The sequence below is a fragment of the Saccostrea cucullata genome, unplaced genomic scaffold, assembly GCF_032062105.1.
Source record: "Saccostrea cucullata isolate Sc308-1 unplaced genomic scaffold, CSIRO_AGI_Scuc_v1 ctg393, whole genome shotgun sequence".
Classification (NCBI taxonomy): domain Eukaryota; kingdom Metazoa; phylum Mollusca; class Bivalvia; order Ostreida; family Ostreidae; genus Saccostrea; species Saccostrea cuccullata.
In genome coordinates, this window is record NW_026929586.1 from 126,812 (window position 1) to 154,775 (window position 27,964).

Here is a 27,964-nt window from a genome sequence, read left to right on the forward strand (position 1 = left end):
GTTGAAAGTGTTCAGTCATTAAATGCACAATAGGAAAACCTCATGAACAAGTATTTAAAAAAGTAGTGTAGATATTTTACTACTTTAAAATTAAATGTATAATTTATGGAAATATGCAAATAAATTGTGACTTTTTTTAATCTACGGATGAAATGTTAAATATATAATGGAGACGTATTCTTTTTTTTTACACAATCGGGACATCTTTTTTTCTTTTAACCGTCCACTTATCTTTGAAAAAGTCACAACACTTTTCGCAAAAAGGAGCCAAAGAAAAAAAACGAGTATTCTATACATGTATGCAAGAAAAACATGTACAAAGTATTCAAGGAATACCTGTCAAATTTTTTTGATTTCATGATGTGATCAATCAAGTCACTTGCGTAATTATATGCATAAAATGATCACGCAAGCGATACGATTGATTATCGTCATGAAACAAATAAAACTGACAGTTATTGCTTATATTTACATAGTCTTAATTCGCAAAACAACGTTCACTAAGCCCCGCTTCTGTCTCTAATTTTTCCGCCCCGCACGTGATTTTTTAAACCGCGCGTTTCGATGAACCAGTACATTAATGTAGAAATAAAGTACATTTACAATTTGTAATTTTAAATCCGACAAAAACTTTGAAAATGTAAATATAAGGAAATAACGAACAATCTCAAAAGGCCTTTCAAACAATTATTAATATCATGAGCAGAACAAACACAGACCTTCTAAAATTATGTCATTAAAAAAAGATATTTCACTAAGTCATTCATTTTTGTAATAAAAGAAATATATCCTTTGCCCAACACAGATTTTATATGCTGCAGATATGCTTTTTTGTCATTTTGATAAAGAATATTCAGAGAAATTTCACATATGATGACCAGTAAAGTAAATAGAAGAACTATTAAATTTGTTTGTGTTATTTTCTAATATGGGTGTTTAAAAAGTATGGCCATGCATAGCAAGAAATGGAATGACTTAAATAGACCGGGATCTGTTGAAGCCGGGGTTCAAACTAATAACTTTTTAAACCTGAACGAGAGCTCTATCAACTAAGCTTGAAGGAATATTCCTGAATTTTTAAAAAGTATTTATATCAATATTCATTATCAGTTGTATAACATGGAGAGTTTTTGATCAAACGATTTTTGTAAAATCGCCCAGGGATGCAAAAAAGCGTTGCGACACACAACACATTGAACATTTCCGAAGAAAGCAACTTTTTTTGTTCTGATATGTCCTGATTTTCTAAGATGTGTCAATTGTTATACATAAGAATTCAAAGAAAAGGAGAAGAGAGAAGAAAAGACCATAAGAAATCAGGTAAGGATTGTAGCCCATGGGCCTCTGAGAAAACCATTATCAAAGTCAATATCCATTAAAAGAATGTAATGAATATAGAACACAGAATCCTACAATTATCAGAGGTCTTTAAGACTGATTAGGATACTCAGAGAGGCCAGTAATTTATCCGCGCTTGATTTAAATAGATTTTTCTTCAAAAAGCTTACATATATTTCTGATATTCATTTCTGGGTTTTCCACGGATTTGGTTAAACATTTTTTTTAGGTTGTTTGTATACTAAGCATTATTTAAATAATCAATTAATAATAAATTATTTATTTATCATTTTTTCATTTATTTTTACAAAAGATGATTTTCTGAATGTTTCTCCTATTAATACTTTATCCTTTAAGAGAGTATAGAAATAGCATTTATGTTTCAAATTATCAACTCAAAACTAAGACCCAGTCTCTATATGATCTCTTTAAATAGTCAGTTCTTTCCCTGTTTTTATTGCCCTTTTCACCAATTTAATTGATTTTATTCAAGACCATCTTAAATTTAAACTCTTTAATTACTCGGTGTAGCTTTAATTTAAACTCTTTAGTGCAGCTGGACAAAATAATAGAACAGTGAAGGTAAGCTGAAAACTATTTCTTTTAGATAAAAAAAAATTTAAATTCTAAAATTGATTTTTTTAATAAAATCTCATGAAATCTTCAATTTATGAGAAAAATCTGTGAGCAGGTTATTCAAAATGACCCCCGTAAACACAAAAGGTGGGAGAAAATACGTATTTAAAGAAAACCCATGATGAAATTATCAAGTTATTGCAGGAATATATTCATCAGATTCAGCTATTTATTCTAAATTTATACAAATATTAAATTTAAATTTAACAAATCGGTGAAGAACTGTAAAAAATCTTTTAATTGAAGAATTTTTAATAAAACAAATATAGAAGAATTTCATTTAACCGACAGAGATTATTTTAGACACCGAAAAGCTAGAATATAAAGAGAATTGAAAATGAAGAAAATATATATGATAAATACGTAAATACGCGGGTCATTCCAAAAGTTTGTAAACTTTTGTCCTTACTTTTTTATTTAACAAAATTAAAGCTGGAGACCAACACCTTGAGGTTAAAATTGCGGAAGATTCTTACGAGTGGATACCACGTGGTATTCAATAGTGTCTGGATCAAAAGTAGTAAACTTAATTAGAACAAACAGATCACCAACACTTCGTAAGAATGCACATGTAAATTTATTTGGTTGACCGGTTTCGACCAGAGACGGTCGTCATCAGAACAATTATACAAAAATATTCTTTGCTGAAGTCAAAATTGCGGATGACGTTACTATAAACAATTAGAAATGCGGAAGAGTTATACAGTATGCAGATGACGTTGCTATGAAAATGCGGAAGATTTGTCCAGTATGCGGATTAGATTTACATTATTATATAAATTCTTTGACACTTTGACATTATCAAATAAAAACTTATGTATCATCTACAATATAATGCATGGAATATTTTTTAAGTTAATTAATTAAATAGTCCATAAATTCCGTGAACTGTGATCGATCTGTTCTGTAATCCTGGTGGAAGTTCATCTTGACATACGGTTTCTGTGGATGTTGATTGCGTGGGTTCGTATGATTTGTTGGCTGGTAAAATTCTGAAGATTGGAGTTTTTGTAGATCTTGGTCGGCTTTCAAACGGACGTTTCCATTCTTTAGGTTTTTCGGCTATTTCTCTCAGATTGGTGCAGGTGAATATTAAACTTTCTTTAAATTCCGTATCTGGGTGCTCTTTAGCGATATGGCGTTGAACAACATCTTTACGACAGTAAGATTTTTTTACAAATATCACAGTAGTATCTAGTTACAATTGGATTATGTTGAAGTTCATTATACCTCTTTAGATTGCTGGCTTGTTTGAATTTACGGTTGCATGTAGTACACTGGAAGTCCGCTTTGTTTGTTTCCGATTTCTCTATATTATCCATCTGTTTTCTCTTGGTATATTTAACCTTAACCATATTTTAGATTCAATCCTTGTGGATGTAGAGTTTTGAATATATGTATAAAGGCTTCCTCCGTTCTTAGGCGTTGGTTTATATTGTTTTTGATTTTCACGAGCGGCGTGATGGAAACATCATGTGGAGTGTGTGATTGTGACGTGTCTGATTGTGACGTATTAGTTTGTGACGTAAAGTGACGAGACACAGGTTTATGTTGATTGGCGACTTTCATATCGGCGAAATGTCCATACATCCTTTCTCTTAGGGAGTTTCCTGTTTGGCCAATGTATTGAATAAAACATTTTTTACATGTGATTGCATAAATGACTGAAGTACTGTTGCAATCAAGATTTTGTTTTATGTAATAAGTTTTGCCAGTGGAAGAAATGAGGATGCTATTAGTATTACTGACGAAAGGGCAAATTTTACAATTCTCATAACATGGGTGGCTTCCGATGTTTTCAGGACTGGAGTTTAACTTTGAATGGACTAGGATACTTCTTAAATTTGGAGGTCTTTTATATGCTATGATTATTCTCTCCATCAATTCTTTTGTATCTGGGGATTGTTCTAAGATCGTTTTGTATTTATTGATAATTGATCTGAATTCTGGATTAAGTCTGTTGAATGTTGTAACTAGTGGAATTACTCGTTTTTCGTGTGTTTTATTTTTATTCTCAGTGAGCAGATTGTTACGGTTGTGCTTCCTGGCTTTCTCTATAGCTTGTTCAAGCATCGATGATGGATAGCTTCTGGCTAAAAAATGTTCCTTCATTATTGTTGCGTGTGCTTCAAAATCGTTGTCCGATGAGCATATTCGTCTGATCCTTAATGCTTGGCTGAATGGTATACTCCTCAACATGTGTTTCGGGTGGTTGGAATTATAGTGTAAATATAGGTGGGCATCGGTGGGTTTCGTGTATAAGGTGGTAGATAGTTCTCCTAGGTTATTAATCCGCACGGTTGTATCAAGGAAATTGATTTCTTCTGTAGAATGTTCATAGGTGAATTTGATTGTACGATGGAATTCGTTTAGATGGGACATGAAGGCATGCAGATCCTCGCTACTTTCCGTCCAAATAAGGAAAATATCATCTATGTATCTCCACCAAATTAACGGTTTCACTTCTGATTGTCGGAGGAATTCAGTTTCTAGGTGGTCCATAAATATAATTGCATAGTTTGGTGCGCATTTTGTTCCCATACTTGTTCCCTGGGTTTGTAAATAGTAGTTACCATTGAATTCGAAGCATGTTTTAGTTAAAATGAGGTGTAGGAATCGGAGTATAATCCATGTGGGTATTGTGGGATTTTCTCTTGTGTCCAGTGTTTTCTTGCATGCTAATATGCCATTGCGATGTGGGATAGACGTGTAGAGAGAAGAGACATCTGCTGTTACTAAAATGCTGTTTCTTGGAACTTTTTTTAAATTCTGGAGTTTTAGTAGGAAATCATTTGTGTCTTTTATGTATGAATTTACATTTTGAGCGAGTGGTTTAGGGAAAAAATCGACTGTGGCTGATAATTTTTCGGTTGGTCCGCCAACTGCGGATACTATGGGTCGGCCTGGATTGCCAGCTTTGTGTATTTTTGGAAGCATATAGAAGATTGGTGTACGTATCTGGTTGATTTGAAGTTTGTTGTATCTGAGTATTTCTGGTGGTATCAAATGTTTGACTCTTTGTACGAACTCATTGATGGTTTTAATAATTTTTGGAGTGATATCCGTTTCCAACAATGTGTAGTTTTCTTGGTTGTTTAGTTGTCTATGAGCTTCTGAGATATAATCTTCACGGTTTAAAATGACTATTGCTCCACCTTTGTCTGCGGGTTTTATGATGATGTTTTGATTATTTTTGAGGTTGGATAAAGCTTGAAATTCTTCATTAGTGAGGTTGCGGTAGGGGATCCGTTTTTCATTCGTTTGAGTGCATTGGTGGGTTAGTATGTTGATGAATGAGTCTAAGAAAATGTTTTTGCCACTCGGAGGGGTCCATCCTGATGGAATATGAAATGGATTTGGATTGATGTTATCAGTTTGATCTTTAAAGTGTACATTTAGTCTGAGGCGGCGGTTGAAAATAAAAATGTCTCTTAAGATAGTTGATTGGTCTGGAGGTTTTGGAGTTGGGCAGAAAGATAGGCCTTTGGATAGAACTGATATTTCTTGTTGACTTAGTTGATAATTAGAAAGGTTAACGACTGCTGTTTTATTATGGTTGTAATGTTTATTTAATTTTCTGTATTGTTGCCTAGGGATGAATTTTCTATTGGGCTTTTTTCTTGGCATCGGGGACTTTTTTGGTTTCCTTTTGTGTTCTGTTGTAGTTCATTGAGGTAGGAATTGCGGCTAATAATTTGTTGATGTGTTCCATTTCAGTGACGTTGTCTGTATTTTTGAGATTGGATTTAAGCTCAAGGATCTGTGTATTGATAGTATCGACTCTGATATTCCAATAATCATGTAGTAGGCGGATGAGGCTGCGACTAAAGTTCAAGTGTGCTTCCTCCCAGTTTAGGAGGAATGTGGCGTTGCTATCCGGGATTTGCGGAATAATTTTCACTCTTAAAGTCTTGGGTATCAAATCCTGTTCTTGGCATTTCTTTAAATATGTGGCGTGGTTTTTTGTTCTGTGGAGTTTGATGTATAGTTTTCTGAGGGTTCTAAAAATGGCTACGTTTTCTTCAGATATTTTTTGGACCTCGGTTGATCCGTCGGGATTATCTGGGGTGGCTGCTTTTGATGGAGTGGGGAATTTATGGACTATTTAATTAATTACCTTAAAAAATATTCCATGCATTATATTGTAAATCATACTTAAGTTTATATTTGACAATGTCAAAGTGTTAAAGAAGTTATATAATAATGTAAATCTAATCCGCATACTGGACAAATCTTCCGCATTTTCATAGCAACGTCATCCGCATACTGTATAATTCTTCCGCATTTCTAATTGTTTATAGTAACGTCATCCGCATTTTTGACTTCAGCAAAGAATATTATTGTATAATTGTTCTGATGACGACCGTCTCTGGTCGAAACCGGTCAACCAAATAAATTTACATGTGCATTCTTACGAAGTGTTGGTGATCTGTTTGTTCTAATTAAGTTTTTTATTTAACGTCATATTATAATATTATCCAAATTTGTACACAAATTTTTAACAACAAATATAAATAATTTGAGTAAAAAATTGGAATATATCTTAATATTAAGGTATGTCAATCGTCAGTTTTTTTTTAGAAAAGTTCAGGCAGAGCCTCTTACTTCAAAATTATTTATTATAAGTCAATTTTCATAACATATTTAAACTGAACAATGTATACTTTTCAACATTCAATGGAAAATCTGCTCAAAAATCCACTAAGAAGCGAGATTTATGACGGACTATTTCTTGTGGTGGAAGGATATTTAGCAGAAAATTCTGCAAATCTGCACATTCATTAAATTTAATATCTTGGAACTTTAGTCTCACATACTTTTACTCGGAGAATATTTTCCGTTATGATATGCTAGGAATATTTAGTATTAGTCTCAATTTATATTTTTAGAACAAATTTTACACCTTCTCTCAACAAACTTTGCCGAGAAATGAAGATATATTTAAAAAGTCAAGAAAAATTTTGCAGTGTTTTTCGCCTGAAAATCACACGATTTGACCAATATTTCAAAATCAACATCACTGACCTCTACTTTTTCTTCCATTACTTTAAACTACTCGATACTTGTGACTGATCAGCACTAAAGTCGTAAAGAGTTTGATACAAGAAAAATTTTATTGCCTATTTAGATTTTTAATACCCCAAATATGTTACTTTTTAGTGCAAAAAGGTCACACAATAATTAACGCGCATTAATTTGCAATATTTGTTCAATGATAAATATTATTCAAACTATGTTACGTAAAATAAGATTATATTTATTGCCATGATTACCTCTGATAAAATATTAGAAAGGTTAATGCAATAAACCGAAGAGTTAAATTTTAAGTGCACAAAGGTCAACTTAATTGTACCGTAGCTCAGTAAGACGCACACTGACCCCCTATTTTCTCTGCAATTTTGAGTCATACTTTATGAGTACTTATCCGAAATATACTTCTCAAAAAATCCTTGATTTAACAAATTTCACTTGTGACATACCTTAATAAAAATCATCAAAGATTTAGAATAGCAGGAATGGGGTCAACATTGAGTAAATATCTAATTTTCACTTTATAGTGAATATAGCCATACTTTTAATAAATGGACCTAAATTGAAATAAAATTTACATATTTTAATGAAGTTTTTTTGTATTCCTTAAAATGCTATCAGATAGTGTAATATATCACTCCGTTAAAAGATATCAGTTTCTAAATACATATAGCCTTGAATTAAAAAGGCAAAAAACCATGACGACTGAGGGCGTCACGGAGTAGCGAGTAGCAACAAAATTTTGCTTTGCATTCGGGAAACGTCTTTAACAAACTTAAAAAATTCTGTATAAGCCATAAAATGTATGAAAAATAAGCTGTGTATTTGTATAAAAAGGAAAATACAATTTTTGAGTGGTAGCGAGTTTGAATCGGACGATGGATGGCCTGTAAAGAAACAGGTTATAGATAAATATCTTGTCAAAAGAGGTAGGAAATCATTAAACGTGATGTGCGCTTCACTGTTGCGAAACTGATAGAGTTACGCAGTAAGGAAGTTGAAAACACTGACAATCTAGTTCAAAATATTTGTTCAATTATTAGAAACCTAAAATAAGTGTTACGGATATGTTTTTATAAATGGACAAAACACTACAAACCGTGTATAAAATTAAAAAGCAGAGTAATTTTGAGAAACTTTCTCGATGTTGTTTTTGACGTTACAATGTTGGTTAACCGTGCTCCGTGGTAACAAAACATGTTGCTTTTAAAATCGGTAAACTTGAGTTCTATTTAATAAAATGGACAAATTCGACAAAATAATTTTTTTATTTACGAAAATATGCTGATCTATAATCTTGTAATAATAATATGACGATGATGAACATTGCCTACGTATTTTTTGAATCAGTGCATATTCATTAACTGTAAGAATAATTTTTTTTTCTTTTTTTAATGAAAAATTTACATTTTTTTTCTACCCTAAACCAGTTTAACGTATAAACCTGCTATTCAAATTCATCAGCTTAAGTAGCTGTATTCCTATAGATCTACTTCATCAGGCCTTATAAGAATAATTCCACGTTTATAATGTTCAGAAAGGTATCTGGTGCGTGGTTACAGTAAGGTGATTCTACATCTATATCTGTCTTGTTTACTTACAGTTAAATAAAACATGTCCAGAAATTAGGTTTGACATGTGAGAAAGCAAAACTAAGATATTGATTTAGTTTTCACAAGAAACTTGTTTCTTCCATTCTCTGTAAACTTAATTCGAGTGTTTGCTTTTCTTAATTGTTCAAGGTTATTGCACTCTACTGTTTACAGAATATTAATTTTGTTTCAGATGTCCGTTTACTCATTGATTTTGATGACGTTTCTTTTCCTGCAAGGTAAGTTAGATAATTAATATACTTCACAAGTTTTTATAACCATAAGAATTAATCTACATAAAAAGATGAAAAGAACAATTTTAGAAATCCTACAGACTTTTTTCCAGATAAAAGTAAAAATTTTCAAAGTTGAACATAATTTGAGTCAAATATTGCCACTTTTGAATATCTGCAGCAACCATCCTGAATTCTTAAAAATTTTGAAGGTTTATTTCGTACTTTGAAAACTGATTGTTTGCTCCTTTATTAACATTAATGATACTCCCATTTTTTTTTTTTAAATATTGATGTAAAAAAAAAATCATACTTTACTGTTCCATTTATGATTTGATTTTTTTACATTAGTTTTTGTTTTATTTATCTTTTTACGATAGCTCAATTTTTAGAGGCATATTCAGTAGGACTTCAGATAGGCAATATGACAATAGAAAGCTTTATACCTAACAAATGAGATTTTCAAATACGTTCTAGTATCAGATAAAAATGTGCCATAAGCATAATTATTACTTCCCCTGCATTTTTACTTTGTTCAGTTAGACACCCTGCCTATTCTGACCCAAAAATCCGTTTCCCATAGCAGTATAATTAGAGAGGTTTAAATGAAGTAAATCTAAACGTGATCTAAAATACATTGTAAGGTATAAGGATTTGCAATTGCTTTGTTTTTTATCCCTGGTTCTAGTACAGTCTGGCTTCAATTATGTCGGCAATTATAAGCGAGCAACTTCTCCTTACCAAACACAGTACAGTGTTTTTGATTGTGAATCCTTGTGTACCCACGATCCATCTTGTCAAGGATATGCTATTGATACTTCTAATCGGGGATGCTTTCTCAGTACCTGCAACACTTACATTTTCGACAGCTCTTGCAGCACCTGCTATTTTGCTGATAAGAAACCAACAACCGGGCCCGTGTTGTGTCCAGGTGATACAACACTGGCACATAAAACAACAATGAAATTGGTTACAACTGAAGAGGAGATGACTACAAATGACCTTGAAACCACATCTATTTTGGAAACCACAAGTACTATGGAAACCACAACTACAGTAACTATGGAAACCACGAGAACTACGGAAACCACAGCTGCTTCCGTTACCACAGAAAAGAAGACAACAAATCAACAGACTACAAGTCATGAGATTGACACTTCAAGTAGTTTTGAAACCTTAACATCAACGGAATACATAATTGTTACCGATCAATCAACTGTTATGAAACAAATAACAAATGGGACAGTTAAATGTGTTTGTAACTGTAAAAAATTCTAACATAACATTAGAGGATCTAATTAGTCTAAGAAAGAAAGAATTAAGTGTAAATGTAACACAAATTTCTTCACATGTTCGAAAACTCACATGCGCGTCAGATTATCGACTCTCTTCAAAGTCCATTGGGAGTGTCGGTATCGTTGTTTTTACAGCTATCTTTGGTTTTTTGTTTGTATCTGACATTTTACCACTCTTCCGTGAATGCAAAAAATTATGCGAGTAAAACATTTAAAATTTATAAGTAGCTTATGGTATGTGAATATTAATTTACAAATTGAATTTTCATCATTATTATAGATGTCACTTCAATGTGTTTTAAACAGATGTCTGTTTTTGCGAGCCTCGGGGTTGTCCCAGTAAATTTTTTTTTGAATATTTTATAAACTACCTGAATAGAATATTTCTTTGCAAACTTTTGAGAAATTTTAATTTTGTCATTTCCGGTTAATAAACAAGGTTTCGTTGACATTTGCTTTTGTAGATATCATTTAAAGGGTTCCAAATCTAGGTGGTCGGCAGGAGACAAATTCTTGACTTTCAAAATATAGCATTGGCAGCAATGTTTTTTTTGATAACCAGGCTATAAGGAAACAGAATTAGACGAAAGTTTAATCCTTAAAAACGTAATAATTTGGAATAACATTAACAGCAGAAATATGGCCTTTACGCACAGATACTGTAGAAGCACAAATTTTCGTGGGGATAAAATTTCGTTGTTTTGTCATCTAGAATACTTTCGTGGGGATTAATTTCGTTGTTTTGAAATTAACCCTATTCAATATATAGTCACATAAAATTTCGTGTGGGATTTAATTTCGTTGATAATTGTTAACAATGAAATAAACGAAATTTAATCCCCCACAAATATTTGTGCTTTTACAGTACTACATATTAGTTAGATACTGCACAAAAGGGCGACGTTGAGCAAAATTGCGGCACACCTAAATATTACTCAGTGTTGTGTGGAGTGAGGTTTGACTACTGGTCATACAGGAAAGGAGCTGGGAACGACACAACAACATGTATCAATCACAGGTTACAACATAGTAAAAAAGGTTGAAAGGTAAATTAACTGGTTTTCCGATGATTGACCACGAGAAAAAAGACTGAAAAACTTTAAAAGGATATTTAGTAAAACCAAAAATATTCAAAATATTCTTTTGAATATATTTCGAATATAGGTCAATTGTTTTCATTAGAACCAATTAAAGCAATAAACATTCACATGTTTGGAGTATCAAAAAATGTATAATTCTGTATGTAATTTACCGCACAGTGAACAGATTGGAGTTTTCTTGATGAAAGCAGATCCAATCACATTATTTTAGCAATCATAAAGCACTTTCTTCTAGAAGACATCCAGTGTATCGAGAAAAAATAAAAAAAAAACATATATAGGGTGTTCAGATACCGTGATATGTTAGAATTGTTCAACATCTCTATTAGTCATTTTTATAAGGACCTTTTAGAAGAAATTGTGGAATTCAAAAGTTACGTTCATGGTTTTTTTAAATGAATGTTAAATTTGAAAGGAACGATACTTAAACGTAAATAAATTTATTATTGCACAGAATATTTTTTTTGCTTATATTTTTCCATTGCACGTTTTAATTTGTCAATGCCACAAATCGATTTTCTCAGGTACTACGTGTTCACCCAAAATTTTCTAAGGTTTAAAGACCAAATGCATAAAATAAAACGTAACATGAGCTATCATATGATGTACAGATAAATCACTGATTAAGCGTAATAACCCATAAAACATCATGTACAGAATGCGCAAGTTAACAAAGAAAGTTATATCCACTTATATGCTACTTATTTAAACTCAGCGGCAAAAAACGCGCACTGACTCTCCGAAGAAGACGACCTAAAATCCAGTGAATATGTAGTGTTATGAACTGTTTGCCTTTGTATGGATTATATAGGAACTATAAATAGACTATATAATAATACCATTTATGTCATGATTACGTTAACATTTTTCTTTAAGAAGTCATACTGTCATGTCTCTCTTTTGCATTCTTAAATTGTTTTTCAATAATTTAAATTGATTATTTTCGAGACTTCGAGGCCTGCATTCTGGAAATTATTTCAGAGCCAGGAAGTTGCTAGACAAGGTAAGTTAAGGAAAAAATTAAATACAATAAACATAATGATATTTTATTACCTTACCACTCACCACACAAACTCAATAACAAACCATTTGTCTTTTTAATTAGCGTTGGATTTATCACATCATAAAAATCATATTTCTGAAGTATGATATTTGACCTCAGATCTTGCAGTAAAAACGCTTTTTTTTATTCCTTTGTCAAGAATGTATTAGATTCTAATTTAAATTAAACATATTGAAAGAAGTATTCACAAAAGTACTGTAATCTACATCGGATATCCACGTCAGAAATGAATTTAGAATGTAAGTTACAGTTTTCTTTAGATTTCGCTGTATTCGCAAGTTGTCTCATCATACAATGTTATTCTTTCTTAGCGGCAGGTGTTTTTTTTTTTAATCATAATTATTGTTGAAAATCAATGATTTTCTAGTAAGGCCGAGGAACCGTTTCCAGAATAGGGGTACTTTTTCTTGTGATAATGAAAAATGTAATAAAAAATAATTTTAAAAAAGTTATCTGAATACAGTGTGTGATAAACTTTATGATTCTTTGCTGCAAACTAATAGCGTTTTACGAAACTGTTTTTTACATGATGATATAAAAGATCGATACAATTAAAAAACTCTTTTCCTTCATTATTCATTTAATTTATATCATTATACATGTACATGTATATCAATGATCTGAAGTACACAAATTTTGAATACTATTATTGTGATTTAATAATACATTATATTTTATTTTTCAGATGTCCAGGATAACTCTATCCTTTGCTCTTATATTTGTTCTACAAGGTAGGTAATACTCTGACTATTACGACAAATGGGTGTTTCTTTATTAATACTGTAAACCAACTTTCTTCGCGAAAAAAATGTTCTAAACACCTCAATTTAATAGTCAGGGCTGATCGTATTAAGGGGAAGAAGGACCTTTAGCTGAAAAAATACCTGTCGTTCAATTTTTTCATATTTTGTAGATCTCTAATTTAGTATGTCCCACATACCTTAAAGCAGATATACCAATATGTTTCTAGACTTATTTTTGAGATATTGAGTAACAAATACTTTGCCCCACAGTGTCAAAGTGAAGTTTTGATTCTCCGTGTTTCTGGGCCCATTACTCGGACGAAAATTGAATTTTTTCAGCATAGATAAAAAATATGTCAGCGAACATGTGTCTTTTAAAATATTTCAGAGTATGAATATGGTTAAGAATTCAAAAAAGCAAGATTCTTTTGTCACACCGCATCTAAAGACGGAAAATTACGTACTTCTTAAGACAACTGAAACAACAAAAAACTTAATTTGCAAAAAATCCTATTATTCAATATTTGGAAATTTACGGTGAAATGCAAGTTCGTCATTTATTGATTAACTGTAAAAATTTCGATTGGTGAAGCTGAACTCAATATTTCTCAGGGCATAGCTAAACAAGACATGAGCATGAGAAAAAAACGTGTCATGTTTACATTTCTGGAGTACGGGAAAACCTAACTATGAGTAGTATAGAGTGATCGTTTTTATGCTAATTTGAGGTGCAAACTGATCTGAGGTGGAGAGGTGGACTTTAAAGGCGGAAGTATAAAGTAAATCCGGATGCTGATAATGACTATGTGTATTTATAGGGAAGCAAACCCGGATGATTTTTTACTTATGATTAGCTAATACACATACGTTTAGTCCTGTGAATATATTAATGTTATGACGAGTTGAAACTTACTACGACAATAATGTATAAAGATCCTAAAGTGTGTGAATTAGACGTATATATTGCTTTGATTCATAAAAGTGGGTTTGATAAGAATGATTTGTCCTATACGAACAAATGAGACGAGAAATGTTAAACATGTGGCCTGAGTCAAAACACAAGTTTTAAAACAAAACCTTGAAAAATGATAAACAAGTCGAAAATGTTCAAAAACTAGTCGTTTAATAAATTGAAGAGAAGAAATAAAAAAAGAGACACGGAGAAGTGGGAATGAGAGCAATATTTTACAACACTATAACAATCACTGATTTATTGAAATGAGAAGTATATAGCCTTTTTTCATCATAGTATTTTTTTATACGAACGGTTTCTTTTTAGTGTTAAGACCAAACAAATGAAACGAGAAATTTTAAGTATATGAGGCCTAATTTTGAGTCAAGACTAACGTCTATAACCAGACCTTAAAACATGATTAACATGCTGGAGTGAAACCTCTATTTGCTTAAGAAATAGACATTTAATAAATTTTAGAGAAGAAATATTCAAATAAAGAGAGACGGAGAAATTGGAATTGGAGAGATATAAACTAATACTAAACAGCACTCAACTCTGTCATCACGAGAGACACAAAATTTGACGAATTATATTTATGTATCAAAGTATATTAAAGTGAACTGAGAAGCTCAGTGGAGGAAGAACAATACAACTACCACCGCCGAGATTATTTACATGATTGGATAGTAGTAAATACAAAGATTGCAACTGGACAAAGAGAAAAAAATTGACTTGATTCACAATTTAGTCAAATGTAAAATCATGTAGTCAAATATGATTAAGGATTTGTATTTACAAATAAATTTCCTTTATTCAGATCCGTTGTTATTTTCCGAAATAAAGCTATTCTGGTACTGCATTATAACGTATTACACAAATCAGGATCAGTTAGTCGTCAGTTTCCGTTAATAATAATATATACGTGTACTTCAAAATATTAAATGAGCAGAAACATATAAGAAGAGAAACTAGAGATACAGAATTTACTTGGTTATGTATAAAACGAACGTTAAAATATGTTGAAACAAATTCGGAGAATAAATGTTATTGACAAATTATAGCGATGGAGCATCCTTGTCCTCACTGCAACAAGACGTTTAGCAGTGAATTTGCAAGAAAACGTCATTTGGACATACATTCAAACAAGGTGAAATTGAAATGTCATTTTTGTGGAAAAGAAATAAATCGGAAAGACAATTTCGAACGTCATTTGAAGACATGTGAAAAGAGTAAAACGTGTTCCCATTGCGAGAAATGTTTCAAAACTTCCATTCAACGACGTATCCATATACTTAAAGAACACAGGGATAAGTTGTTGAAATGTGAAAGGTGCAAAAAAGAATACTTGTGTGAAAAGACTCTTCAGCATCATCTAGGAAGATGCAAGGTATGAATTATTTACATAAATTAAAACACGGAAGTGCGATCGTGTTTAAGAATATTCTTAAACATGCTCGACTAAATAACGATGGGGTTCTCCAAATAATACCTTTATATTTAATAAATGTGGTACTTCTTAACTGGCAAAGAATATTTAACGATTCTTGGTTTTAGACATAAAAATCAAGTAATTATTTTATTCATTTAAAAAAAAGGCATATTACACTCTTTTTTTTGTTGTTCTTTCTTATTTTACAATAAGAGAAAAATTACTTTTAATTGACTTTACACCTATTAATACCGTATTTCAAAAAGGAAGCAATAATGACAAAAACAGAACGAGAGAGAAACTCAAACATTTTGACAAGTGTCAAAAACAATCTTACAATTTTGACTATAAATTCTAGAAATGAATTAAATAAGTAAAAAATTTTTTTACTAATATGCCTTTTATATATTTAGGAACAAATATAATCAATTTTCTAGTAAATGAAATTAGACAAACGATCGGAGAAAATCTGAATCAAACACAATATTCTTAAACATGTACATCTAAAATTTTAATTATATCCCCACCCTCTTTTATTTCCAAAGTAAAAACTATTAAATGTATTTTTTTTTTGTTTAACAGAAATATCAAGATATTCCAGCAGCTAGTTATAGATCTGATGAAATTCAACATGACGTATTTATTAAGTTAAAATCTTTCTATTTGAAATTAAAGAAAACAATTTCAAATAATTCTTTATGCTTGTATAAGAAGAAAACCAATTATGATAATTAAGTATTCATTGATTTATTTGAAAACAGAATAATCAAGATCTTCCGGGACCTAGTAACCCGTGTGTAGAAGTTCCAAGTCGCATTTGGAATTTCCAAGTAAATCACTTGGAATTCTTCATTCGGAATTTCCGAATCACCATTCGTAGTATTGGAACAACTTTCCAAATGGTTCTAAATGACTTCCAAGTAGTTTCCGAATGACTAAAACTCATACTTTTTCTTCTAGAAATTTCTAGAAATTTCCAAATGACTTCCAAGTTGCTTCCAAATGACTTCCAAATGATCAAATTAATGTATTCAACAAATTAATGCAAGATGTCCATTGGCCCATTTAAACATGTTATTTAGATAACCAACAACCAGCAATTTGAAAATATATTCATCACAAAAACATTATTCTCCTGGCATCATTTAATGATATTTTTATTCAATTATATTATTATTGTATTTACAAGAAAACAAACCTCCCTGGTAAACTACTATCCCGCAAAACTGTTTTATGAATTAAAACATCAACCGATCATATGCAAATTCAAATCACAATTAAGAGTCAATTCCGGTAAATCAAGGTATTTGCTTGGTTCACGAACTTACGGAGATGATAAAACCCTTTTTATTATTATCAAGAACATGTATCGAGGCAATAAATAATTCCAAAAATCTTGAAATGCACTTTTCACACAGTTTCAGTAAATCCAGTTTGAAACTGTCCACTGATGTTACTGTTTCTCCACGGGAAAATGAAGATACATGTACCACTGGAGGAGTCACACACTTAAAAATGTGAAATTTGTCCTTTGGATTACTAGTCTACACATAAGATTTATCATCCATTCAACGTGATCATGATGCAACTCAGATGCAACACTGTATATACGTTTGAACCGCCTGATTTCAAATTCTACGAGGTCGAGCCCGAGACAAGACCTCGAGCCCGATCAGTTGTTAACATAACACCTGCTCATTTAAATATACAGACTAAGTTAAATCTCTGCACTTCCAAATGGTTCCAATTAAATTCCAAATTGAGTTAAGATTTTTCCAAATAAAATTTTCCGAATGACATGGAAGTACTTGGAATTCCGAATGCTTCCAAATACTTCCAAGTAATTCCAGGTTACTTCCAAATGAAACTCGACGGGGAGTTGGAACTTCTACACACGGGAAGAAATCTGATGAAACTCAACATGGGGTATTTATAAATATAAATCACATACTATTTGTAATTTCAGAAAATAATTTCAAATAATTCCTTATGCTTATACACGAAGAAATCTTTAATGATTATTTGTTTTATCTTTCGAAATTAATCAGAATTTAGAGGATTCATTTGATATTTTTAACAGAGTTATCAAGATATTCCGGGACCTAGTAACAGATCTGATGAAATGCAGAATGAGGTATATCTATGTACATGAACAATTTACAGAAAATTTTTAAATGATTATTTTTTATTACAAAAGAATTAAAATAAAATGGGACCTATTCAAAGGTTCACTGAAAATCAAAATACAGGTGCTGATTTCATTTAAAAAATGATTTCAATGTTGATTGCGTATTTTTTTTTCATTTTCAAATTTGTTTATCTAAAAAAATAAAAATAATTTAAGTTTTTGCTTGTATTTCAGGAACCCGTTGAGAGATATACATGTAGAACATGTCATCACAGATTTGATTCGCGTCGTAATCTCTTTGTTCATCAGATAAATGAACATTTTCAAGTGGGAGAGGGAGGATTACAGGCCAGACCATGGGGAAATGGATCCCCTCCTTGGGAAGAAGGTGGGATAGTCGACCGCAACCTAAAAGAAGTATATGAAAGTAATGCACCAATCATATTACGGCGTCATCAAGAGGGGACTGTTTGTAGTATTTATAACTTTCCCATAGATAATCAGTTTTCTGTTGGGGAAATAATGCAAGCAGCCAATGAAATATACGATCGTCAAAATAGAGCTTTCAGATTAAATTTAGAATTTGGTCTCATATTGGTTAACAGCGAAACAAGAGAATTTAGATATTTTAAACCCCATCATAATCAGGAAGTTTTTCAGAGACCCATTTACGTGTCACAGCGCGAACATTTAAAACGTTTGCAGCAGCGAATGCAACGACTTAACATTACGAATTACATATTACGCCAGCGCCCTGACACAAAATGGAAGCCCTATTTAATAACCAATGTATGCATTGTCATATATCATTTGAATTTTGTTTTGGGAAATGCGGAAGTCATGTTACCTCCTCACATTAGTCAATCAAAATCCATAATTAAGCTGACCAAGGACAGGAATGGTCAAATATATACAGATAATCTTTGTGCGTTCCGCTGTTTAGCGGTTCATCAAGGTTACTATCCCTCGGGTTTGGAATCTCGTACACATGTTTTATTTCAACAATGGGTCTCATTTCAAAATACTCATCAAAAAGAAGTGGATTCGAACCCCAAAACATTCCCAGGTATCACTTTGAATGAAATAGTTTACTTTGAAAAATGCTTCAAAATCAATGTAAATGTATTTTCATTGAATGAAAGTCAATCGGCGCTGTCCATTTACAAATCTTCATGTAAATTTTCAGACACTTTACACTTGAATCTGTACGAACATCATCTGTCTTACATTTCTAATTTTAATTGTTATGCTCAAAAATTTCTGTGCAAAACTTGTCATCGTCACTTCAAATACCTCACGAATATGAAACGACATCAGCGTGTTTGCTCAGGAAAAACAAAGAGAAATTTTCAAGGAGGGTTTCATTATTCTCCAAGTACTGTATTTGACAAATTGAATCAATTCGGTATAAATGTTCCCGAGAACGAAAGAATATACGAGTGGTTTTTAGTGTATGACTTTGAGTCCATGCTGGTTCCAATGAACACAGAAAGTTCTGGTTGTCAGCAATACACAGAAAATCACGTACCCATCTCTGTTAGCATCTGTTCTAACGTAGATGGGTACACTGAACCACATTGTATCATTGAACCAGATATCAACACTCTGGTCAAGAACATGGTTCAGTGCATGACAATGATTGCTAATAGGGCTGCTGAACTAGCAAAACAAAAATTTGTCTACGTGTTCGAGGCTCTCGATGACCTTGTTTTCGACAATGTGGACGAGGATATGGCCGAGTACCTCGAACACGAAGACGATGTCAATAAAATGATTGAAGATGAAAAGAAAAGCATAGAAAAGTTGAAGTTGGAAATGGAAGAATATTGCGAGCAGATCATTTGTATCGGTTTCAATTCCGCCAAATACGATATTAATTTGATCAAAAGTTATCTCATTAAACATCTTGAGCTAGATTCGACAAATGGCACATTCACCGTCAAGCGAAATAATGCTTATGCCTGCATAAGTACTCGTAGGTTTAAATTTTTAGATATTACACAGTATCTGAGTCCCGGCATCAATTATTCAGGGTTCTTGCGTGCTTTCGATGTACAAGAATGTAAAGGTTTTTTTCCCTACCAATTTCTAGACTCTGTTGAAAAATTAAATTACCCCGAACTTCCTCCACATGAAGCTTTTTATTCGTCTTTGAAAGATTCAAATATCACAAACGAAGAATACAGCTTTTGTCAAAGAGTATGGGAGGAAAAAAATATGACATTTCGCGATTTTCTGGTGTGGTATAACAACCTCGACGTCAAACCTTTCGTGCAGGCCGTGACAAATCTACAGAAGTACTATTTCGAACGTAACATTGATATATTTAAATGTAGTATTTCGGTGCCAGGTCTTGCGCGTAGAACGAGGTTGGAAAAACTTGTATTCGAGGGAATTCCCGGAAACCTTGTGGTAAGATCATTGGCTTCGATGCTAATGCCCTGTATCTACACTGTATAGGGAAAGAAATGCCCGTGGGTTCTTTTGTGCGCCGTAAGGTAGACGACGGGTTTAAACCACAGAAACGCGATCGATACTCTCTAGCCTATGATTGGTTAGAGTGGCTGAACCACAGTGGCCAGTACAAAATTACACACAAACTGAATTCCGGAAAGGAAAAGAAAATAGGTCGCTTTCCGGTCGAAGGCTATGACGAAGCTTCCAACACCGTGTTTCAGTTTCAAGGTTGTTACTGGCACGGCCACCGTTGTTGGTTAACGCGTCATGTTCAAGACCACAAGCAGATGAGTAGTCGTGAAAAGAAAACTCGCAAAACAACACATTATCTTCAAAGGAAAGGTTATAAAGTAGTAGAGATGCGCGAATGCACTTTCCGGAATAACATTCGGTCTAATTTGAAGTTGAAAAAATTCACAAATTCGCGTAAGCCTAATATGAGTCAAGGTTCTTTGTCTTCGGAAGACGTAATAGTTGCCGTGATGAGTGATAAGTTGTTTGGCATGGTTGAGTGCGACATTCGCGTGCCGGATACATGGCCGGCTCATTTCAATCATCCAACAATGACACCTTACGAGTATTTCTCCGAAATGAGTCCTCTCTTTTGTACATCTGACATTCCGTTTGATGCAATAGGTAGACACATGCAACACCACGCAAAGGTCTTTAACCTGTCTACAAAACCTAGACGATTACTAGTCGGGGGAATGCGCGCACGCCAATTATTAATTGCTACTCCATTACTGAAGTGGTATATAAGTCATGGTCTGGAAATCACAAAAATATATCAAACCGTGGAATTCACGCCACAACGATGTTTTCGATCATTCGTAAGCGACGTCAGTAATGCTAGGCGTGAAGGTGACGTAGATCCTTCTAAAGCAATTATCGCAGACACGCGAAAATTAGTAGGTAATAGTGCTTTTGGATCCACCATCATGGATCAAGAAAAATTTCAGGTCGTCAAATATGTTAGAGGAGAAGGGAATGCCATGTTGGAAATAAATGAGCCTCACTTTAAAAAATTAACAACTTTGATAGAAGACAAGGAATTGTACGAAATAGAAAGAAGTAAAAAGAAATTGAATTTGAACTTGCCCATTCAGATCGGATACTTCATCTTGCAGTATGCAAAACTGCACATGTTGCAATTCTACTATGATTTCATGGATAGATTTGTAGACCGTGCAGACTTTGAATACTGCGAGATGGACACCGACTCTGCCTACATGGCAATATCGGGTTCCACCTTTGAGGCTGTGATTAAACCTGAACTGCGACAGATTTACGATCACGGTCTCAACGGATATTGTACTAGCACCCTAGAGATCGAGGCGGACTGCGACCGACATTGGTTTCCTCGCACTTGCTGTAAGGAACACGCAAAGTACGATCGTAGAACGCCTGGTCTCTTTAAAATCGAATATGAAGGGGACGAGATCATTGGTCTTTGTTCCAAGACTTATATCGTTTCAGCTCGAAAGCAAGTGTCGCTTTCAAGCGCCGTGATAACGGCGAAGCGCTTACTTAAACGAGCTAAGAAATGTAAATCAGTGAACAGGCGGAAAAATATCAAACAAAGAGATATCACCCATTGTAAATTTTCATGTAAAGGTTTTTCAAAGAAAAGAGTAAAAGCACCCCTGACCACTTTTAGAAATGTTTTAAAAACCCAAAAGCATGCTTTTGGGATAAATATGGGTTTTAAACTTCACAATAACCAAATCTGCACTTATCGTCAAGTGAGGAATGGTTTTTCCTACTTTTACTGTAAAAGAAAAGTACTAGCAGATGGTGTGAGTACAAAACCATTAGATATAGAACTGTGTCCATTAAAACCTAAAAAGATCGATGATATCGAAATTGACGACTTCGATTTAAATCTTATTCATCTTCTAGAAGAAGTCGAATAATAGAAGTCGATATACAATTAACTATCAAACATGAGTGAATAAATTTGAAGTTTTAGGCAATGGTATAGGGAGGACTTCATTAATAGGTTTTATTGTTGTTTATTATTTTGTTTATTATTTTTTTTAATTTTTTTTTTCAAATTACTCATAGATATGTCATTCTATTATTAAAAGTATATCGCGTTACTTGTTGTATATAAGTAAGAGTTGCTCTAAATATCAATTGTTTATAAAACTGTGCCCATCTTTCATCAGGCGTGAGTCAGGCATAGACCAAATACATTGTACATATTGTATATAGATTTATGAGAACATATTATGTTACATCCTATAGTTGTTATTTACATAATCATATAAAAATAAATGTTGACAAACAGATTTTGTATTGTCGTGTTTTTGTAGTTTACATGTAATCTTTTATATTATTCAGTAAAAGTTTATAAGAAGCATTAATGTAATGGTGTTGTTGTTTTTTTTTTTTTTAATTATGGAAAGACCCAATAGCACTTCAACAGAATCTTGGAGGTTTCTAGGGAGTAAACTCCCGAAATCGGAAATAGTATATTTCTGTCAAATGACAGTGGTATATATCATCATAATCACTTCTATAGTTAATCTGTCATTAAAAAACGGCTCCTCTGAATTATGGATATCTTTGCTGAGTAGTGCCATAGGTTATGTCTTACCCAACCCGTCTTTAAAGGCTGATAAGATATAAGAACCCTGCTCTATCGCAGAGGGATTAGAAGAATAATCAAGATGAGTATTCCTTTTCAACCTTGTTCGAGCATGTGTATTAGCGGGCAAACAGGAAGCGGAAAGACAAGATTTGTATATCGGTTACTGACTCATTTAGATTAATTGTATGTTAAGGAACCTCCCAAAAGAATTTTATATTGTTACGGAATTCATCAGCCTTTATTTGACGAAATAGAGCAACATATTTCTAACTTGAAATTACATCACGGGATACCTTCTAATGAAACAATTCAAGATTTGACTTCCGATCGCCAGCATACATTAATAGTGTTAGATGATTTAATGCATAGAGTTGTACAGGATGTAGACATGGAACTTTTGTTTACACAGGGCTGTCATCACCGACGTCTCAGCGTCATTTTCATTACCCAAAATATTTTTCCAAGAGGCTCTAAATCTCGAACCATAGCCTTAAATACCTATTATTTAGTACTCATGAAAAACATGAGAAATGCCTCACAGATATCTGTGCTAGGCCGACAACTATACCCAGGACGCTCTAAATTATTAATAGACGCCTACACTGATGCAACTAAACAAGCTTTTGGGTACCTCGTAGTTGATACGTCACCACAAGGCAACGACAAATATAGGCTTCGTACCAACATATTTCCGGAAAAAGAACCCATAGTTTACACCAGTTTATAAGAAAGCCCTTTCAAGTTTATCTTAAAAATGAGTTCCTTGGTTAGAGACCAGAAATCCTTTTTAGAACTTTTACTACAAACATCCCCCGCACAAAGAAAGTTGTTACTGACTTCTGTGACGAAACCACAATTACAAGTGTTGGGAGAAATAGCTGCGAACGTCATACATAGTGTCATTGTACTTAACCAAATTGAGAGGAATATACTTAAAAAGCACAAATCATTTCTTCTAGTTTTGGGGGATAAGACGGCGTCGCGAAAAAGCAAGTTACTTCTCTTAAAAAGAAAACATCGGATCGTTCCCGTTTTTCTAAAAATTGTAAAACCTTTCCTAAGAAGATGGTGGACGTAATGCAAAAATCTGTTTTGGTACCATACGACAAATACCAACGTCTGCTGTCTCTCCAAGAGTCGCATCAGGAAGATTATAAACAAAATTCTACAGAAACACCCAAAAACAAACCTGAAGATATGACTAAACCTGATGAGTTACAACAGGAGACAAATAACCAAAGCTCACAGACTGAGAATTTGGTGGATTCTGAAACTATAGAGGATTTTTTGCGTACATCTCCTGAGCCTTTAAGGAAAATACAGCCAGCACTCCAAAAGACTTTAAAAATCGCAAAAAAGATTTTGAAATCCGCAAAGAAACCTTATTCTCGATACAGACTTAATAAAACTTGGATTCAATTTTAAACCATATTCACTGTTCTATTATTAATCATCAATGCTGCATACTAATAAAGAATTATATATAATTTTTTATTCTTTTGTTATCTATTCATCTGTATTTACAAGTAACTCTCTATTGTACAAGATTATTCTAAAGAAATAACCCAATTTCGTATGTGAATTTTATTAAATGATAATAACTAATAATTTTTAGTCAACTCTGTTTTTTTATCGTTACTTAGTATAAAATCAACTTGAAGGTTTCTGTTAGCAGCAATTAAGACACAAAATAATTCTATTCATGTTTCAATTTTATTAAAATATTAAATACCTAGTATTATTTTCAAATTAAAAAATCAACGTAAAAGTAAAAATGGTTCGTATAATTTTATTGATGTAATTGTTTTACATAGTCCGAGACCAAACGGTCGTTTTCATGCAAATGTGATACACTAAAATCATGCATAATATTTTTCATAGAAAATCCCACATTTCTTTTAACAATGAAATAAATACAATAATGTCCACACACACTAGACGTTTCTGATTGGATTCTTGAATTGGAGTATTGATATTTAGGACCGTTAATTGTCAAAATGTATCTGAATCTGGTGTTGTAAAATTCCGGAGAGTTTCCTAGAGAATCAAAAAATTCTGCTCGGCCTCTTAAAGGAAAGTGAAAAGCGACCCAATGCTTTCCTCTTCCTCCGCAACTGTCTGTATTGACTACCCAAAACCTATGTTTCCTGGCGTTGGTTGGCAATTCATCAGCACACGTAACTTGTACGTCATACCTCGACAAATAAGATTTCAATTCAAAGTTATTCATTTGAATATGATGCTTCGAGATTGGTCGATGTGGAGAACTTGTGGAAATCTTCCATATAAAATCAATGTTACGCTCTCTGGTAATGGAAATGCGAATTTGAGTTCTAGGCGACAGTGACCTTTTCTTCTTGTGTTAAAATCTATGTAGGGATTGATGTCCAATACGTAAAGGGCATTGCCTTTTGGGTATTCTTCACGTTCAACATAGACGTTTTCTCTACCCGAAACTAAGGTTTGGTAAGCTTCCAAGTAAGTATCGGCATTATAGTTGGGTTGTAAAGGTTTGGAGGGAAAAGACTGTCCGTCAACGTAGAAAGCTACAAAATTACAATCAAAATGTTGAAAGTTAAAGGGTGACTTCTTATAATTTCCACTAAAGGCACTGCTAGAAACCAGTCCCAGAATGAGGGTGGAGGGAACTTCTCCCTGAAATACGTCGTCCATGGTAAAACCGAATTCTCCTTTAGCGATGGAAGCTATTTTCAGATTAGAAAATACGTAAGGATATATTGCAGGAGACTTTTCTAGCATTTTGACATGGGCCATGGTCAGGGCAGGATTCGGTCTCTGGATACATAGCTTAAAACTCGCATCGACGATCTGAACTTTGTAATCTAAACCAGACACAGACATCAGTTTAAAGGCATCTTTACTGGGCCACAATTTTAGCGAAAGTGATACTCCGTTTAAAATCAAACGTTCCTGCTGGAAGAGGTCAATCTGCAGGGGGCCTTCCAAATCTAGTATTTTGCCTTCTTGAGTAAATACATAACGTAGGTACAATCCTGAATTCAGGCCCTTGATAGGATCGGCATCGTCGGGATTGTTGGAGTCCTTAATGAAAAGTTGAGAGTATCGCACTCCATAGTTGTCGGCGGAGGTAGTCAACAGAGTGTCGATGTAGGCCTTGTAAGGATAGTTTGTGCCCAACTGAGATACAGGGGTTTGCTGTAGACTGGTGTCTACCTGAGCAAATATTGTATGTAAAGGTAGATTCACCAAACCCACAGCATCTTCTTTTGTGATGGGATTGTTCAAGGAATTCAGTATTCTCAATTTGACTTTTAACCGACTATTTCTAAGATCCATGTAACCCGTAGAGAGTGGTGGTATGTTAAATTCCAAAGCAGAGTACTCCGATATTTGATTGATAGGTCTAAATTCCACCCATTCTCTCGTTTGAATGGTCGTATCGACGGGAGGTGATTCAAAAAGGGAGAGTTGATTTAAATGATTTTCATCCATGACTAATCGTCGAATTGTGTATCGAATTTAGGTTTCTTGGACCTAGGTTTATTGTCGCGTTTACCAGGCGGGGCTAAGAATCGTTTCTTTCTTATAGATTTGTCCTCATTCGGAGAGTTGTCTTGTTCACGCTCTAGTTCAGATCTGGCCATTTCGACGGCCTGTGCTACTGGTGTCACAAGCTTTACGGTGGGTTTATGTTCTTGACTGGGAGGTACTGTTCCGTTATGAGAGCCACTTCCTACAATGTAACGTCCCTTGTAGTCCGGTCGAACTCTTCCAGCAGAAATATCTTCAAAATGGCGAACCCATTTATCGATATTCGGAATGTATGGTACCCATTGCATTTTCTTGTAGTCGTATATTTCTACTGATCCCATAATTTCTTTTTACGCAGACACAGAGTACAATTGAAAAAATTAACTTGAGAATGAAGAACACTCAAGTCTTTGTTTCTTATAAATATTCTTATTTGACTGATTTCCTGTTTAGAAACTGTCATGTAAAAGGGATTTGTGTAGGTTATCTGATTAATACCTCTCTTTAACGTGATGGCTCTCAAAATTGGTAACATCGTATTTTTGACGTAACTATCGCCTATGATGTCACAACATACATACAATTTAGCTGTACTAACATCATCGTGCATATCAATGTTTAATTCTAAAATGGCACATTCCCACGAGTCATCTATCAAGTAAGCTTTGGGCAGCGTCACAAGAAAGTCATCAGGAGTGTTGGAAGGATGGAAAACGGTAGAGTCTCTGCTGTCTATGAAAAGATATACGGCCATTGCTTCTTTTTCGTGTTTTCTCCTTTACGTTTACCAATTTCTTATAACCTTAGGACTCGCTGTTTCTGATGGTTAAAATGAGTATTCTAGCTAAGTAGTAGTCTCTTAGAAGACTTGGAATCAGGGTATGATGCGTCAGTAATGTTCTTTTCTTACGGGAGACCGAAACTCTAGAACTTGACAAAGTCCTCATGACTAAGTTGTGTTGACGGAATAAGCTGCGGTCGTGTGATAGTATGGGTATTGTTCTATCAAGCAGATGGCGAACAACATCACTGAGAGCGGAAATCTGTCGTTGATTAGCTCTCTGTATTATGACACGTTGTCGAATGTAATTCGCATGCCCGAGTTCTCTTAAAAAGTCGGCATTTTGCATCACCCGAGATTGTTCCATTTTTTTCTTGAGAAGAAGATTTTTAAAGATTTTTCCTATATATTCTCCATCGAATCATCTAAGGATTCTTATAATATTTCAACGACGATCGAGGGATGTAACTGTTGAATTTTTTGGGCCATCCATACCATTTGACTAAAGCCTGGTTCCCCTTGTATTTTATTATCTTTTCGATTCTATAAAAGGTGTCATCTGTGATTGTTACTTTCTGCAACTCTTGTGGGTAAAAACTGCCTTTTATGTCTTCTCCATCGATATCCTGTAGTTCGTAAATCTGTACACCTTGTTGGACAGAGCGAGATTTCACGATAAAATGCTCTACACTCCATCTTTCATCGTATTCCCGATCAAACGCTCCTCGCAACCGAGAAATGCGAACCATGTCACCAATTTTAAACTTATATTGTACGTTCTTTACGTGTTTTGACTCCGTTGAATTTGAATTGTCACTGCAAGCATAATCGTAATTCTTTATCCAAATGTAGGGTTCGTCGCTCTTTTTCACTTGGTTTGGAGCCATTTTGATGGAACGATGATAAGTAGAATTATAACTTTCGGTGACTTTAGGTAAGATGTTCACCCATCGATGAGTCTGGTGTTTTGTCATGTATCGACTCAATCGAGATTTTAATGTTTTTATAACTCTTTCTGCATAGTTTGCTTTCATTTCGTTTTGAGTAAAAAAGTGAGTAATACCTTTCTGTTTCAGT

At 33.6% G+C, this 27,964-nt stretch overlaps 3 protein-coding genes across 3 annotated transcripts; 1 reads left to right on the forward strand and 2 right to left on the reverse strand.

Annotated features, from left to right (window-relative positions):
* Window positions 1–2,833: 2,833 nt before the first annotated feature.
* On the reverse strand, window positions 2,834–5,601 carry LOC134281322 (uncharacterized). The gene is made up of 2 exons (XM_062763806.1): window positions 3,741–5,601; window positions 2,834–3,168 (listed from the first exon to the last, which is right to left on the reverse strand). Exons 1-2 carry the CDS (start codon window positions 5,599–5,601, stop codon window positions 2,834–2,836), a joined length of 2,196 nt encoding a protein of 731 aa, XP_062619790.1.
* Window positions 5,602–14,955: 9,354 nt separating this feature from the next.
* LOC134281323 (uncharacterized) lies at window positions 14,956–20,003 on the forward strand. Its single transcript, XM_062763807.1, has 5 exons — window positions 14,956–15,373; window positions 15,998–16,051; window positions 16,177–16,335; window positions 17,496–17,549; window positions 17,778–20,003. The coding sequence occupies exons 1-5, from the start codon at window positions 15,050–15,052 to the stop codon at window positions 20,001–20,003; spliced, it is 2,817 nt and encodes a 938-aa protein (XP_062619791.1). The 5' UTR covers window positions 14,956–15,049.
* Window positions 20,004–24,819: 4,816 nt separating this feature from the next.
* LOC134281324 (uncharacterized protein F54H12.2-like) lies at window positions 24,820–26,067 on the reverse strand. The gene has a single exon (XM_062763808.1). The coding sequence runs from the start codon at window positions 26,065–26,067 to the stop codon at window positions 24,820–24,822; it is 1,248 nt and encodes a 415-aa protein (XP_062619792.1).
* Window positions 26,068–27,964: the final 1,897 nt, after the last annotated feature.

Excerpts from the sequence above, each read along its gene's own strand:
- LOC134281324 (XM_062763808.1), bottom strand. The coding sequence starts at position 26,067 with ATGGATGAAAATCATTTAAATCAACTCTCCCTTTTTGAATCACCTCCC.
- LOC134281322 (XM_062763806.1), bottom strand. The coding sequence starts at position 5,601 with ATGCCAAGAAAAAAGCCCAATAGAAAATTCATCCCTAGGCAACAATAC. Across the intron at positions 3,169-3,740 it reads CCACCCATGTTATGAGAATT|ATACTACTGTGATATTTGTA; the intron begins GTAAAATTTGCC and ends AATTGTAACTAG.
- LOC134281323 (XM_062763807.1), top strand. The coding sequence starts at position 15,050 with ATGGAGCATCCTTGTCCTCACTGCAACAAGACGTTTAGCAGTGAATTT. Across the intron at positions 15,374-15,997 it reads ATCATCTAGGAAGATGCAAG|AAATATCAAGATATTCCAGC; the intron begins GTATGAATTATT and ends TTTGTTTAACAG. Across the intron at positions 16,336-17,495 it reads TGGTTCTAAATGACTTCCAA|AGTTATCAAGATATTCCGGG; the intron begins GTAGTTTCCGAA and ends TATTTTTAACAG.